The sequence below is a fragment of the Geotrypetes seraphini genome, chromosome 4, assembly GCF_902459505.1.
Source record: "Geotrypetes seraphini chromosome 4, aGeoSer1.1, whole genome shotgun sequence".
NCBI lineage: Eukaryota > Metazoa > Chordata > Amphibia > Gymnophiona > Dermophiidae > Geotrypetes > Geotrypetes seraphini.
The window spans coordinates 13,788,681-13,803,576 of NC_047087.1; the positions used below are offsets into that span (position 1 = coordinate 13,788,681).

Below are 14,896 nucleotides of genomic sequence, written 5' to 3' on the forward strand. Positions count from 1 at the left end.
TGCATCAGGCCCAAAACAGTATTTTTCAATCGCCGGTTCACAGTGCGATTATCTTTGAGCCAGCTCCCTCTTCCTAACTGATTCAGTGCCCAAACCACGGGCAGTGGCTCCTACGGGCATCCTGTGCCTGAACTGGAAGCCTTCTCTCTGACATTGCAACGTCAGAGGGAAGGTTTCCAGATGAGGCACGGGACGTGCAAGGTGCAATTAGTACTATTATGGGGGCGGGGTCTGGGGTGGAGATTGGGTAGAGATGGGCGGGGTCTGGCCCACGACTTAGCCCAGTGTTCTTCAACCGCCGGTCCACGGACCGATGCTGGTCCACAGAATAATTCTTTTATTTCTGCCGGTCCATAGGAGTAAAAAGGTTGAAAAACACTGGGCTAAAACACAAAATGGACTTCATTTCATTGACAGGACAGGAACTCAACCAATCCACAAAGAGAGCAAAAGAAAGAAAAGGTACAATTGTCATTTATCATAATGCAGAGGCATGACTTTACTGCACTTTTAAAATTTGGGTGTGAATACCCCCCCATATGCCCAAAACCTAGCCCAGACAACAAGCAGAAAAGAATATCACTGAAGACTTCCATATGCAAGTAAAACAAATATTTTATTGCACATCCTAAACACAAAGCTAGATTACAGTAATGGTAGACTAAAGTGCACTATTGAACACAGCAGGATTATTAAATCCACGAAAATTTCAAAAAGAGTAAATAAAGGCATACATACACACAACATTTACATTTCAGTCAATGCACAAAACTAGAGCTCCAGTTTTGTACGAGCTTAGGTGCTGATTTGAACAGAAGGGCCAGTGTGTACAAGAACGGAGACCAATTGCAATCGTACTCTCACTGTGGACACTCACTGCCGTTCCCGTGGAGTGATTAACTTTGGAAAAGAGCTAGGGCTTGGTTATACTAGAGGCAAGCTGGAAATCCCTTAGGCCGTTCCCTGCAATATCTTTTGAGGATAATCTATTTGGCTATTTCCAATGACTATCTAGGAACAATGTATATGATAAGTAACGATTGAGATGTTTAAGATTCAGAATTCAAACCTTTTTCCTTGTACTCATAAGTTCTGGGGCTCAACAGGTCTAATCTTATAAATACACATAGGGACATTTTCACCCAGATACCCAGCTGTACAAAGTTTTATAAAGTGTTGACTATGTCCGTGCTTTGACCAAGTGCATATAGAGCAGGGGTAGGGAACTCCGGCCCTCGAGAGCCGTATTCCAGTCGGGTTTTCAGGATTTCCACAATGAATCTGCATTGAAAGCAGTGCATGCAAATAGATCTCATGTATATTCATTGGGGAAATCCTGAAAACCCGACTGGAATACGGCTCTCGAGGACCGGAGTTCCCTACCTCTGATGTAGAGAGTTGTAGCTGTGATATTAAAAAAAACAAAACCAATCCCAATACAAATCCCTGAGTGCACGGGGCAAAACCAGGACCGTCTCCTGTGTTGTGAGCAGCTGATAAACTGACATCTGATATAGTCTGTACTATCTAACTTATAAAACCTTCGGCATTAATGTCCTACTGGCTTCTGTGAACACCAGGACAGAGGAAGTTTCTAGATGACAGAGCATTAGTTGCACACCAGGACAGAGGAAGTTTCTAGATGACAGAGCATTAGTTGCACTAGGCAAGCAGAACGCTCTAGTTCTAATCTATCTGGGAAAATGAGGAGGGCAAGTTAATTGATACAGTTTGGGTAAAAGTAACAAGCCTGGAGTAGCCTGTCCCTAATGATCTGTGAATCTTGGCTTTTCTCTTTCCTCTATTTGAAATAAAGCAACAACAATTTAGGCCATTAGTTGTAAAATGCAAGGTCACGATGCATATGGCTCACTGGGAAGGGAACCCATTAAGCAATGTCCTGAAAGATCCCCTGTTTCTGGATTTAAACTAATCATTATTTTTAAATGTCGATCTTTATTCTGCAAAATTCACAAGCTGCAAATAGGGCTAACCACTGGAGATGCAGCCTGTGATATATTTTCTCATCAGGAACCTTTATCTCCGGATCCGAGCATACAGCGCATCATGAATTTCCTCTAACTCCTCTTCCTCTTCATTCTCTTCTTCCTCACTCTGCCTCTTATTTTGTCTCTGCAGTGACAGAGTGCTCTGGCCGCTCTGAAAGACAAGGTGTTAACAGTCTAGTACACGGAGGGCAAAAGACAGTCTGTTTGAAGGTGCATCTTGCCACCATGCAGAAAAATGATCACACATCCCACACCAAAAAATAAACCCAAAAACCCTGAATAGGAACATTATTTTTGCAGCATAATGCACTCAGTCATTTTTGCATACACACATGTTATACATATCTTGTTACAAACAATATTGTAAGCCCTGGCAGGCACTAAGAGGCCTTTTTGCTAGAACTCAACACAAGTCAATGGCACCTAACACAAGGCACACACTAACAGAATCAGTGCTTGCTAAAAGCTAAGAAGCCCATAGGTATAAAATTGGCTTCTTAGCATTTAGTGTGTGCTAATTCCATTAGTGCATGCTAAGCTTTAGTAAAGGCTCCTACATGCTAATCCCCCGCCTGCGTGCTCTTGGATTACCCCTTAGCCCAGCGTGTCGCAAACTTTTTGAAGCCATGGACGTCAACGTGATGACATCACATGCATGTGTGACGTCATCATGTTGACACCAGCACATGCGTGGAGGCCCTTCAGCTGCGGCCCTGAGCTTGTTAACCCAGGGAGGAGAGGTGCCAGCACCAGCTGACTGACTACAGGATGTGCCTCTCGCCATGAGAGGCACGTCCTGTAGGTAGTTAGCCAGTGCCTCTCCTCCTCGCGGGCATCTCACTGCACACCCTGAATCTTGCTGTGGCATACAGTTTGCAATACACTGCTTTAGCCAGTCTATCTGGATATCTATAAGTGGGTTGATATTCAAAGGGGGATGAGCATTGACTGGCAAGTGCCCAACACATAAGTTCCCTATCCAGATATTTTAAAAAGTCATCTGGAAAATATCTGACTGCTGAAATCGCTAAGCAGCAGGATATTTATCCTGATAAAAAGGGGCTGGTGTGATCTGAAGTGTCTTACTGTGTAGCAAAAACAGGTAAAAGAAGCTATACTTTGGATCTGTTATGTACTCACGAAGGCCCTGCGGTGGTAAACTGTGCTATTCCTTAGTGTAGTGGATAAATAAAGATTATCTCATGCTAATCTTACTTATGAAACAGTAAGAAATCTTAGTTTAAGAAAAGCTGCATAAAACTACTGTGCTAAAAAGGTGGGATTGCAAAACACATGCAATCCGCTACCTCCCCAAATTGCTCCAGATGTAAAAAATCCAAGGGGGAAGGGGGGGTCTAGCATGCCTGTTCAAAAAAATCTTTTCCTTTCTGCCAGTGCATGAGCCAATTCCTGCTAACAGCTGCATAGTTCTGCAGTGGTGGATGCACATTTTTTTAAGATTGCAACAGTTTACTGCATCTGGAGTAAAAGTTTTCTTTTTTAGCAAGACAGAAGAATACTGTGTGCTGAAATTTAGCACAGCATTTTACTACGATGCTTACTGCATCAAGGTCTAAGGGCTAGATTCACTAACCTCCGATCCGTGCCCGATTGCATGCGGCCGACGAATTCACTAAAGGCCTGCATACAAATGGGGGCGATCGTTGGCACACCCCCCACCAACCATACGGATCCCTGGAGAGTGATCCTTGAGCATGTGCAGACCATCTTCCTAGACTGTAGATGGTCTGCATATGCACTGGTGGTCCTTCGTGCCCGTTTTTTTCTTTTTTTAAACTTTTTTTTAACTTTGCGAGCCTGTGGTTTTAACCTGCTTTAAACCCACGGGTTAAAACCACGAGCTTGCACTGCGGGGAAGGGCAGGTGAGTCGGGGCTGAGCAGGGCTGGAGAGTTGGAGCAGAGAGCAAAGAGCAGGGCGGCCAGAGCAGGAGAATCGGGGCAGAGAGCAGGGCGGCTAGAGCAGGGTTTTAGCACAATTGACTGGTCCTCACCAGATGCTGGTTTTTTGATTGGCCAGCAAGTCGGTAAGTTTAGTGAATCACGTCCTTCCTGCTTTGCATGCCGATTCCCCTCATTTGCATGCACAGATCTGGATCAGATTGGAGGCGAGGTTAGTGAATCGGGTTGCAAAGGGCTCGCAAACCAATCGGTACACGATCGGTTTGCTCAGTGAATCTAGCTCAAAGTCTTAAGTGGATATAATAAAATGGCAAACCAAAGCTTCTCTGCCCTCCCCTCCAACAGCATATACAGTAGATTCTCAGTTATCCGGCACCCACAGGGATTAGTGGGATAACAAGTTTTCTGGTTACTTGAGAGTGTGTTAGAAACCTTGTCTAACACATTCTCAATTGCCCCCCCCCTCCTGCCCTGAAGTACCAGCGCGGCAGCAGTCTTGAGCCGCAAATCCCTCCTTTCTCCCTCAAGCCCCGAAGTGAAAGTAGCAGGCGGCAGTCCTGAGTCACAAACTTCCTCGCTCCCTTCTCTCTCTTCCTTACCCAAAGTGCAACGGTCAGCAGGAGACAGCCTCAAAACAGGCTGCTCGCAGCCAGCCCCAGCAGGGCCTTTCCTCTGATGCGTCACTTCCATCATAAGAATGAATAGTATAACAAAGTTTTAATAAACCATAAACCTGCACTAAGAATGTGGGAGATTTTATAGATACCCCAAGCTTCTTCAGTAACAGCAGTCACTTCCTCTATCCTTGTCAAGGCTGGACAAAGGAAAGAAACAAGATGTCCACACTCCCCAACACCTTTGAGGCTGTAAGCAGGCAAATAAATATGTGACAGGGCGAGCATTAAGAATGGAGGATCTGTCTACTAGAAAGAAGATTACACTGGGCTCTAAAATCTAGTGATTTGGGGATTTTAGATGTGAGGGAACCTGACTCTAATCCCAGAACCCCCCCCCCCCCAATTTTGTTTTTAGACTGTCAGCCTGTTATTCACTGTGCCATGCTGTGTGTTGGGAGCCGCAAGTTGCAAGTGTTGAAGCTGTAAACAGCTTTCAGGGAGACCTTTTGCCTCAATAAGCCTGGAATCTGGACTGCTTGTATCTACTGACTGCCTCTCAGGCCCAACAAACCAGCCGGAGACCTCAACCCCACCAGACCTCATGCACGCAAATGGGGGGAGGAAGCAGTCAGCCCCAATCCTGGAAAAACCGTCACAAAACCACTCAGCCTGTGCCTCAAGCCCTCTACAGACGAACCTGAGGTGAGCTTTACTTCCAAGAGATCGGTCCATGAGCCCCTGAACTCAAATGCAGGCTGTCCAAATGGGTGCACTGCAAAGCAGTCTGCCCCTTGGAAGCAGACTCTCAACTTCAGAGTCTGCGCTCTCCTGAAGCCAGAGATGTCCCAAGAATGGGATCCTCTGCAGCATCAAAAAGCCTTGCAAATGGTCCAAAAAAAAAACCAACAATTGGTAGTATTGAAAAACACGAGCAGAAAACAAATCAGCTCCTACCATCTCGCTTGTAGAGAGACAACTGAGAAATTGGAGGACAGCACAGAAGGATGGGAGGCAGATCAAGAGGATACTAATGAAGCTCCCTACATAGGTATGTGTTTTACTACTTGGGATCTAGCTGGATACTTGGGACCTGGGTTGGCCACTATTAGAAACAGGATATTGAGCTTGATGGACCTTTGGTCTGTCCCAGTATGGCAATTCACACGTCCCGGAATGGAGTGTCTGTCGCACTAGAATATGATTTTCTAAGATCTGCTTTCTTTTCTTTTGGTTCTCTACCTATTATTTAAGTTCTTGTAAACCGTGTCGAGCTCCATATTCGTGGAGATGATGCGGTATATAAACTTAAGGTTTAGATTAGATTAGATTAGGTGTAGTATTGCTCATCTGTTAGCTACAAAGATTCCCCTTAAAGTCAACTTGAACGTACAATTTGATTTCCTTATTTTTTTTGTAAGTGTTTGTATTTGATATGATAATAATAAATAAAAAAAATAAAAAAATGATCCCGCTGGCATGGAGCCACTTGCTGAACAGTTGAATCTCTGTATTTTGTTTTATTTTGCTATACCTGGATTGCCTAATTCTTGTATGATTTTTTCTGGCTGAGATGTGCTTGGAAGGAGGACCCTGGGGAGGGGGTTTATTTACTTTGGGATGGGTTGTGTTGGAGTGGGGGGGCTTTTTCTCTGTGGGGATGGGTTTTGTTCTCTAAAATGCTGAGCTTACGTGTTCTTGGTTTGTTTCATGTTTGATGGTTTTGTTGAGCGCAATAAAATATATTTGAACATAAATAATAAAAAAGAAGATAAGAGTTGCAGAGTCTTCCTCAGACATCCTCTCCTGCGTTGAGTAGTATTGCGTGGATGTTAGTATTTCTCTCACCTTGCTGGTCATGGACCATGGAGTGGTAGAGGCTAGATTGGTGGCATGGATTGGTCTTGCATCACGGTTTCCTTGACTGATATGTATCTTTGATCTAAAATCCTGTCAAAAGTTTAAAAACAGGAGACTTGTAGAATTGTACTTAAAAGGGATGCTGTTCCCCCCCAAGAGGTAGTGAAAAAACAGCCCCAATAGACAAGCAGGAATGGGGCTTTTTTAGGTTTGCATGTTGTGTTGCAGTCCCATCCCATCTAGCAATGACACACATTACAAGGGGCTTTACTTAGGTATATGATTTAACAATACTGTGGTACCAGGATTTGAAATCCTTTTTTTTGCAGCCAGAACATGCTGAAACATTAACCACTGGCAGGGCAGCTCTGGCATAGCATATTCTGAAACTTGAGGATTAGAATAAAAGGTGAGGCTTTAGGGGTAATGTTCTGACATTTCTGTGGGTAAAACAGCATCTTGCACACAGAAACAAACACTTACAAAACTGCCAGGGGTACATACATGCAAATTTATGTGCATACACACTGTAGAAAACCTATAATACTGCCTTCTGAGGTATATGAATATATGTGTACTCATAACATTTATGTGCATATGCCCCGTATAAAACCTATACAACTGCACATACAGTACATTTCTCTATGCTGAACCAAGACATTCTTGGCTTGTTATAAGGGTATGAGTAAATTTATGTACGTACATCCTGTATAAAACCTATACAACTGCCTGTGTAAATTTATGTGCATACAAGCAATATACACATACATTTCTCTATCCTGAACCAAGACATTCCTGGGGATAGGGTTTAGGCAGAGTATGCTTTGATGAATGTATTTTACACACTAAAAATAGTGCATGCCTTAAAGCTGGTACAGTACAAACCTTCTGAGGGCGGGGGAGGGGGTTCTTTGTAATAGCACTTATTAGCCTATCTTCCCATTCTAAAATACACAGGACTTTTGTACATATCTGCTACATGGCTTGTTATTAGATTTCCTTCCACTCGCATGCTTATCAGCTATTCCATTTTTCACATACTGATGTCACTGAATGATAGAACTCCTGTAATTTCTGGGTTGTTTTTTTTTTTATTTTAATTCTTTATTTCATATGGGTTTTCAAAGAAAAGTCTAGCTTACACTAACTGGATCTTGTTGGTTCTTCTCAGACCCAGCATTGATAACACAAATGCACTGCAAACAATAACAATTACAACAGAACCACCTCATATATATCTCCCTCCAAGCCCCAGCCCCTTAATCAAATGAACAAAAAACTTTATCATATTTTGCATGCCCCAGATCTTTCTCCCAGTTTATCATATAAGATGGCTTCCATTTAGGATTATCAAAAGGCAAGACATAAATATCATGAACTTTTCATGCAATAATTGAATTTTGTAGAAAGGTATATGGATGTCCAAAAGCACCTGACCACTTCCTATAGAATGTTTTTGGGGGAGGTGTTTCTTTTTCCAAACTTCTGTTTATTGGAATTTTAAGTATATAAACAGTAAGAATTGATACACAATGCTGACAAATTATTGTTCTAAGGATAATGGTCATAATTAACTGAATTCCTATGAATAACCATAGAAATCCCTTTGGTAGAATTGTACAATTTACTGCTTTGTTACTGAAATTTGGAAAGTGCTTCTTAAATATATTTAATTTCTGTATCAAATATAATTGAAATGTTTTGATTAAAACCCTAAAAATAATTTTAAATATATGCACGAGATTTACAAAATAATTTGAATTGCACTTGTTTCACTAACAAATGATTGTCCTACGATTCACCTAAAGAACATTGTACCATGTCTAGAATATCTATAATTAGATCTTTTATGTTTTGATCGCAGAAAATCCAAAGTTCAGAATTGATACTACTATTTATAACTCACTTAATCATAGCAAGCGTTTGCAAGGATATTTTTCATTAATGAGATAATTCTAACCTACCTCGAGATCCTTTTCTGAGTCAAATTCTTCCAAATTCTGGAAAGTGCTGGAGTATACTTCAAGTGCTTTTGCATGGAAGAGCATCTCGATGGTTAGAAAGTCTGAAAAAATTTTCTATGAAAAAACAAAACTATGAATCATCATTTTCTCCTCTGCAGTAAGCAATGACTAAGCCACAGCCCATGTTGATGAATTTCCCCTTCAGCCTTGACCATAAGTGGAAGAGTCAAGCAATCCTGGTTTCCCCCACTGCATTTATGAATTTGCATTTCTAGTTTCTCTACGATCCCCAGAACCACAAATCCACAGAGGCACCCCAAGAAATCCAGACACTGCATTAGCTGATTATTTTACAGCAGTGGTCTCCAATGTGCCAGGGCTGCATGTAGTTCCAAAAGTCCTCCTAACGGCCATCACGCAGTGGGCTGAAATGTGTTTCAAGTCCTGCAAATTCTTTCAGTTCAATCTTGCCTGCTCTGATAGTGCATTATGGCCCTGATTCTATAAACAGTGTCTAACTCCTAGGAACTGTTGAGTGCAAATGTCAATCATCCACTAGGCGCCGTTTATAGAATCGTGCCTAAGCAGTCTTAAGTCTTGGCCTAGATAAGTGCGCCTAAGTAAGGTATCTATCAAGCCATGCCCAAATTTGCCCCCTAACCATGCCTACTTGCTGGTAGGCACCTCGGTGTAGATGCCTACCTTGAAGTGGTTCATGGCTACCAATTTAGATGCTTAACTTTGGGCATCGTTTATAGAATCTGGGTCTAAATGTCTAAATAAAGGATGGCCGTAAACTGGGCATGAACGAAAGTCTACATAGGGTAGGTGTAGGACCTACTATGCACATGTGGCCATAGGACAGGTCAAAGGTCACGATTCATAGTTAGATGCACGTGCACTGCAGTGGTATGACAAAGCTAGAGGAACATGAAACACTCGTGTTCAGAAAATTGTGGAAGCCATAGCAAAGTTTTGCTAAAACATCGAAGATCAATGATGTTATTTATGAGGGTGGTTTGAAAAGTTTGGTAAAAAACAAGTTAAATAACATAGTCTCCATTGAGGGCTCCTTTTACTAAGGTGCGCTAGCGTTTTTAGCGCGCGCTGAAGATTGGCGCGCGCAAACCCCACGCTAAATGAAAAATACTAACGCAAGCTTTATGGAGGCACTAGCGTCTAGCGCGTGCTAAAACCGCCAGCGCACCTTAGTAAAAGGAGCCCTTAGTCCAGCAAGTTTACTTGTTTTGCGGAAGCTATTTTTCCTAGATACAAAAAACTGGAAACTTGCTGGACAAAGTGTATAGCATTTGAGGGAGACTACGTTATTTAGTCTGTTTATTTATCAAACTTTTCGTAACTATTATAGGCTTAAACGTGTCAGCTTAATCTGTGGCCCTCAGAGCTTTCTCATATTCACATTGTGGCCCTTTACATGAGAAATGTTGGAGACCACCATCTTCTAGGATGGGAAGATGAGATCAGAGAGCAGCTATTGACGTATTTCCTTGTTTACCCTCTTTTAAAGTCTATTAGCTGAAAGGAGAAGTGAACTTCCTGCTGATGTTTCATCTTTTCTGCAATAAAGGCCTCAATTGTGTACAATTCCAGCACCAGGTAGATAGCTGGTAACATCCAGCCCAAAGCAATTCTTCCTCATGGGGGTAATTTTATAACAGCACGCCACAAAAACGCACCTGCTTTATAAAGGCAATATGGGCAGGGTTCCCTGAATGGAAAAATTTGAATACTCAATCTAGTATAGAATTTTTATGTTTTCAGACGGACTTTCTGGGACATCAGGCCGCACAGTGGTATAAAACTATTAGTGATTTGGTTAAAAAAAAGCCTAAAAATACTTTTAGGGATATTTGGAGCATTGAGATTAAGCATGAGATTTCAGCATCTCAATGGCCACAAATTTGGTCTTGGAGAATGAGATGTACAATGTAATGTAATGTAATTTATTTCTTATATACCGCTACTTGTTACATAGAGCTTTTTGGACCCCAGTTAGATTGCAAAAGTTAAATAGTTCTTTGTCTAATAGATGCTGGCATTGTAATCTGGATGTAGGGACTTTGGATCATCTTTTGTTCTACTGTCCCCATATCTTAGCCTTTTGGAACTCAATCTGGGATCAAATAAATTGTTTATTGGAAAACCAAGTAGCGTTATCTTATGATACTGTGCTTTTTGGTATGTCTATGAGAATAAAGAGTCAGATATCAATGTGTAATAACAAACTTTTATTGATTTTGACTGGAGTTGCCATCCAACATATTACTAATAACTGGAAAGATCATAGTAGGCTCAATTTTAAGTTTTGGTGGAATTCAGTATGTCACATATATAGAATGAAAATTATAAAAAATTTATTAAAATTTGGGAGCCATTAACGTCCTTTTGTCATGATTGATGCCATTTTTCTAATAATTTTCTATTAATTATGTAAGATTTAGGGTTGGGTGGGGGGTGGGTTTCCATTATATGAAAATATAATAATTAGAGGGATTCGAGGGTGGGAGGGGGAGGGTTATATTTTTAATTATAAGATATAATGATAAGATGCACAAGTGCTTAGATTTATTTTATTTATTATAAATTTTTGTACACTTGATGAAAGTTTTAAAATGAATAAAGAATTTTTAATAATAAAGGCAATATGGGTGAATCTCTTCATGAAAAGGCATTTAATAAATCTAAATAAATAATAATAATATAGATACCAATGTGCCTTTATAAAACAGGTTCCCAGGCAAGTGCACATATGTGCATGTATTCTATGACTGCATTGCAACTCCACTCCCAGGAATGCCTATGTGCAAAACTTGCAAGAGTGGTGATCATGTTGAATCTGTGCAATACTGTAACCCAATGAGAAATCTAGGATCAACAGCTAGAAGTCATTTGAAATAGATAAGTACAAGAGATCTTGTCAGAACACCTATATTTATGGATATATTCTTCTGTACAATTTTATAGGCATTTTCTAAACATAGAAGAGTTTTTTTTATATGCAGAAAATGCCGTATGAAATTACTCCCATTGTGCATTACATAAGGAATGCCTGATTTAATTTTAATTTTACATTCAGGCACTCTGCAGATCTTAACAAATGAACACAAGAAAAGCACAAAGTCCTGGGTAATCCTACTTTAATGAAGGACCCGACACGGGCCATGTTTTGGCATCTCTGCCTGTGTCAGGGGTCTATGTAAAAATCACATATACAAATTTTAAATGTAAATAGTAATTAGACATAAAAGAATTAAACAAACAAATTATAAATGCATGAATGACAGGTGTGTGTAAAAAATACAACATGTATAGCTGGGTATGTATAAAACATGCAACAAAAAAATACATAAGTAGATAAACCATATTGAAAGCAAAGACACATTTATAAATAAAGCTATTAATGTGACAACTGTGAAAAATGAGTTTGAGCGTATTTTCTACAATCTTAACAAATGATCACCTTTACCTGAATATCTTTCAGTTTCTGTTTTTGGAATTCATCGATGGTCTCTTCTAGTTGCTGGGTAGTGCGATTTGCATCCACTGATGCTCTGTGCACATCAGATTCGGCCTAGAAATGGTAACAGAAAGACAGAACCCAGACGTAGCAAACAGTTAGGGCTGAACTGGAAGATTCCCAAATTTAGGGTTTCTTTTACAAAGCTGCGGTTGGCGAGGTTTCAGGTTTATTAAAAATTTGATATACCGCCTTATCAAATATCAAAGCGGTTTTAATAAATTATATACAAAATGGAACTCACTATAGCAACACAAAAAGGTTATTTTAGTAAATTTCAGAAAATCTGGGGACCATTAACTGATTTTTGTAATGAATGATTAACTTTTCCCATGATAAGATATTTGATTAGGGGGGAAATGGGTGGGCTTTACTTGTTGTTATTTCATAATACAGGACTACCTGAATAGTTTTACAGTAATGATACTTTTATGTATTATTGAGTAGGGAGGGAGGGGAGGGTAGGTTATTCTATTCAATAAGAATAATTTAAATATTAGATTTCTAACATAATTATTAAAATATTACAGAATATTAATTTGTTATGAAATTACATTACATTAGGGACTTCTATTCCACCTATACCTTGCAGTTCAAGGCGGATTACAAAAGAGCTAACTGGACATTTCCAGTGAAGTTACAACAACAGTTTTGGGGTTTTTTTGGTTTTTTTTGGTTACAAGGGAGGAGAGGTACCTGGATTAATTCTGGAAGAACTTGCAAATTGGATATTAAATTGACTGTATGTTACTGTGTGATATAACAAATAGATTACAGTTAGAGTACAAATAAGATTACGTTATATTTCAGGGATCTGAATACTTGGTTGGTGTTTTGGGGAGGAAGAGATTATTTAAGTGGAGGTTTTGGGGGAGAATTTATCTAGGAGGAGGGAGAAGGGTTGAGTTAAGATATCTGGATAAATTTTTTGAAAAGTAGGGTTTTGATTTCTTTTCGAAAATGTTATACTTAAAGCATATATGAGAGTTAATCAAGTGTGTATCTTTAAGTGCATATGAGTTTAACTGCTATACTTGTTGTAACATGCAAAAATGAATAAAGAATTTAAATCAAACAAACAAAAAAAACAAATAAATTATAAATTGAAAATTTCCTTTTCTTGATCTCTGTAGTTGTGGACTAAATAATAGTTAATGTTTTCATTATACTTGATTGTATAATTAGGTGATTTCTTTTATTTGTTTGTTTCTGATCTTTTTCAAGTTATGTATGCTTGATTTAAATTTAAAAGGCTATAAATAAAAAAAATAAATAAATAAATTATAAATCATATATTAAAAACAAATTTCAGTACAATAACACTAAGGGCTCCTTTTACTAAGGTGCGCTAGCGTTTTTAGCACACGCTAAACCCGCGCTACGCTTCTAGAACTAATGCCAGCTCAATGCTGGCGTTAAGGTCTAGCACGCAGGGCAATTTAGCGCGCGCTATTCCACGCACCTTTGTAAAAGGAGCCCTAACAGTCTGACGCACTGACAATGACTAAGTGGGTAGAAGTACAATATTTAGACAGAAAAAAGATGGGAAGAGGGTAAAAAACAAATGGAAGGGAACAGACTTTCATTACCGTCCTTCAAAGGACTGTCGTACATCGTATGCATCTTTAAAAAGAAGTTGGATAGCTCTAGGTCCAATAGATGCTGGCATTGTAGTTTAGAAGCTGGGACTTTAGATCATTTAATTTTTTTCTGTCCCTATATAAATGCCTTTTGGAAGTTAATTTGGTCCCAAATTAATTCATTGTTAGAAAATCATGTTGCCCTTTCCTATGATCTAATCTAATCTAATCTAAACCTTAGGTTTGTATATCGCATCATCTCTACATTTGCAAAGCTCGACTATTTTATTTGGTACATCTAGGAGATTAAAGAGTCCAATTTCAGCAAATAATTTCGGCCAGGGAGTTCTGTTCGCCCTGGATATAGACAGCCTTGAGGAAGAGACTGCGGGCCGTGGCCCAGGTCCAGATGCGGATGGCCTCCTGACAGAGGAGGGGAGATCCGGTGCCGCCTTGCTTGTTTATGTAGTACATGGCGACTTGATTGTCTGTGCACAGGAGAAGGACCTGAGGGCAGAGAAGGTGCTGGAAGGCTTTGAGAGCATAGAACATGGCTCTGAGTTCCAGGAAATTGATGTGATGTTGACGCTCCTGAGGGGTCCAGAGTCCCTGGGTGCGTAGATCTCCCAGGTGAGCTCCCCACACATAGGGGGAGGCATCCGTGGTTATGATCATGGAGTGAGGGGGTAGATGAAAGAGTAGACCCCTGGAAAGATTTGAGGAGTGCAACCACCATTGAAGAGATTGCTGAAGAGACGATGTCACAGAGATGGGATGAGAAAGAAGATCTGTGGTCTGTGACCATTTATTAATACTGACGGGGGTTGCCATTCAACATATTACTGGAAACTGGAAGGATCATACTAAACTTAATTATACCTTTTGGTGGAATTCAGTCTGTCATATTTATAAAATGGAGAGGGTGCTTGCTATACAGCAAGGAAATTATCATAATTTAAAAAAGATTTGGGGGCCATTGATTACATATTCTAATGATCAGACATCTTAAAAGCACAGTTACTTACCGTAACAGGTGTTATCCAGGGACAGCAGGCAGATATTCTTAACGCATGGGTGACGTCACCGACGGAGCCCCGGTACGGACCTTTTTAACTAGAAAGTTCTAGTTGGCCGCACCGCGCATGCGCGAGTGCCTTCCCGCCCGACGGAGGAGAGCATGGTCCCCAGTTAAGATAAGCCAGCTAAGAAGCCAACCCGGGGAGGAGGGCGGGTCCTAAGAATATCTGCCTGCTGTCCCTGGATAACACCTGTTACGGTAAGTAACTGTGCTTTATCCCAGGACAAGCAGGCAGCATATTCTTAACGCATGGGTGACCTCCAAGCTAACAGAGAGGGAGGAGGGATGGTTGGCCATTAGGAAAATAAATTTTGTAACACAGATTGGCCGAA

General features: G+C 40.4%; 1 protein-coding gene across 3 annotated transcripts in view; it reads right to left on the reverse strand.

Moving 5' to 3' along the window:
- Nucleotides 1-597: 597 nt before the first annotated feature.
- Nucleotides 598-14,896, reverse strand: part of CIBAR2 (CBY1 interacting BAR domain containing 2) — a 56,299-nt gene continuing 42,000 nt past the window's right edge. For 2 of the 3 annotated variants that reach the window (XM_033940709.1, XM_033940710.1), the window contains exons 6-9: nt 11,856-11,960; nt 8,369-8,482; nt 6,393-6,494; nt 598-2,160 (exon numbers count right to left, since the gene is read on the reverse strand). In XM_033940709.1, the coding sequence (XP_033796600.1) occupies nt 2,038-2,160; nt 6,393-6,494; nt 8,369-8,482; nt 11,856-11,960 (444 nt within the window). In that variant the 3' untranslated portion in view covers nt 598-2,037. The remainder of the gene's footprint in view (nt 2,161-6,392; nt 6,495-8,368; nt 8,483-11,855; nt 11,961-14,896) is intronic. The other variant, XM_033940711.1, reaches the window with a different exon arrangement.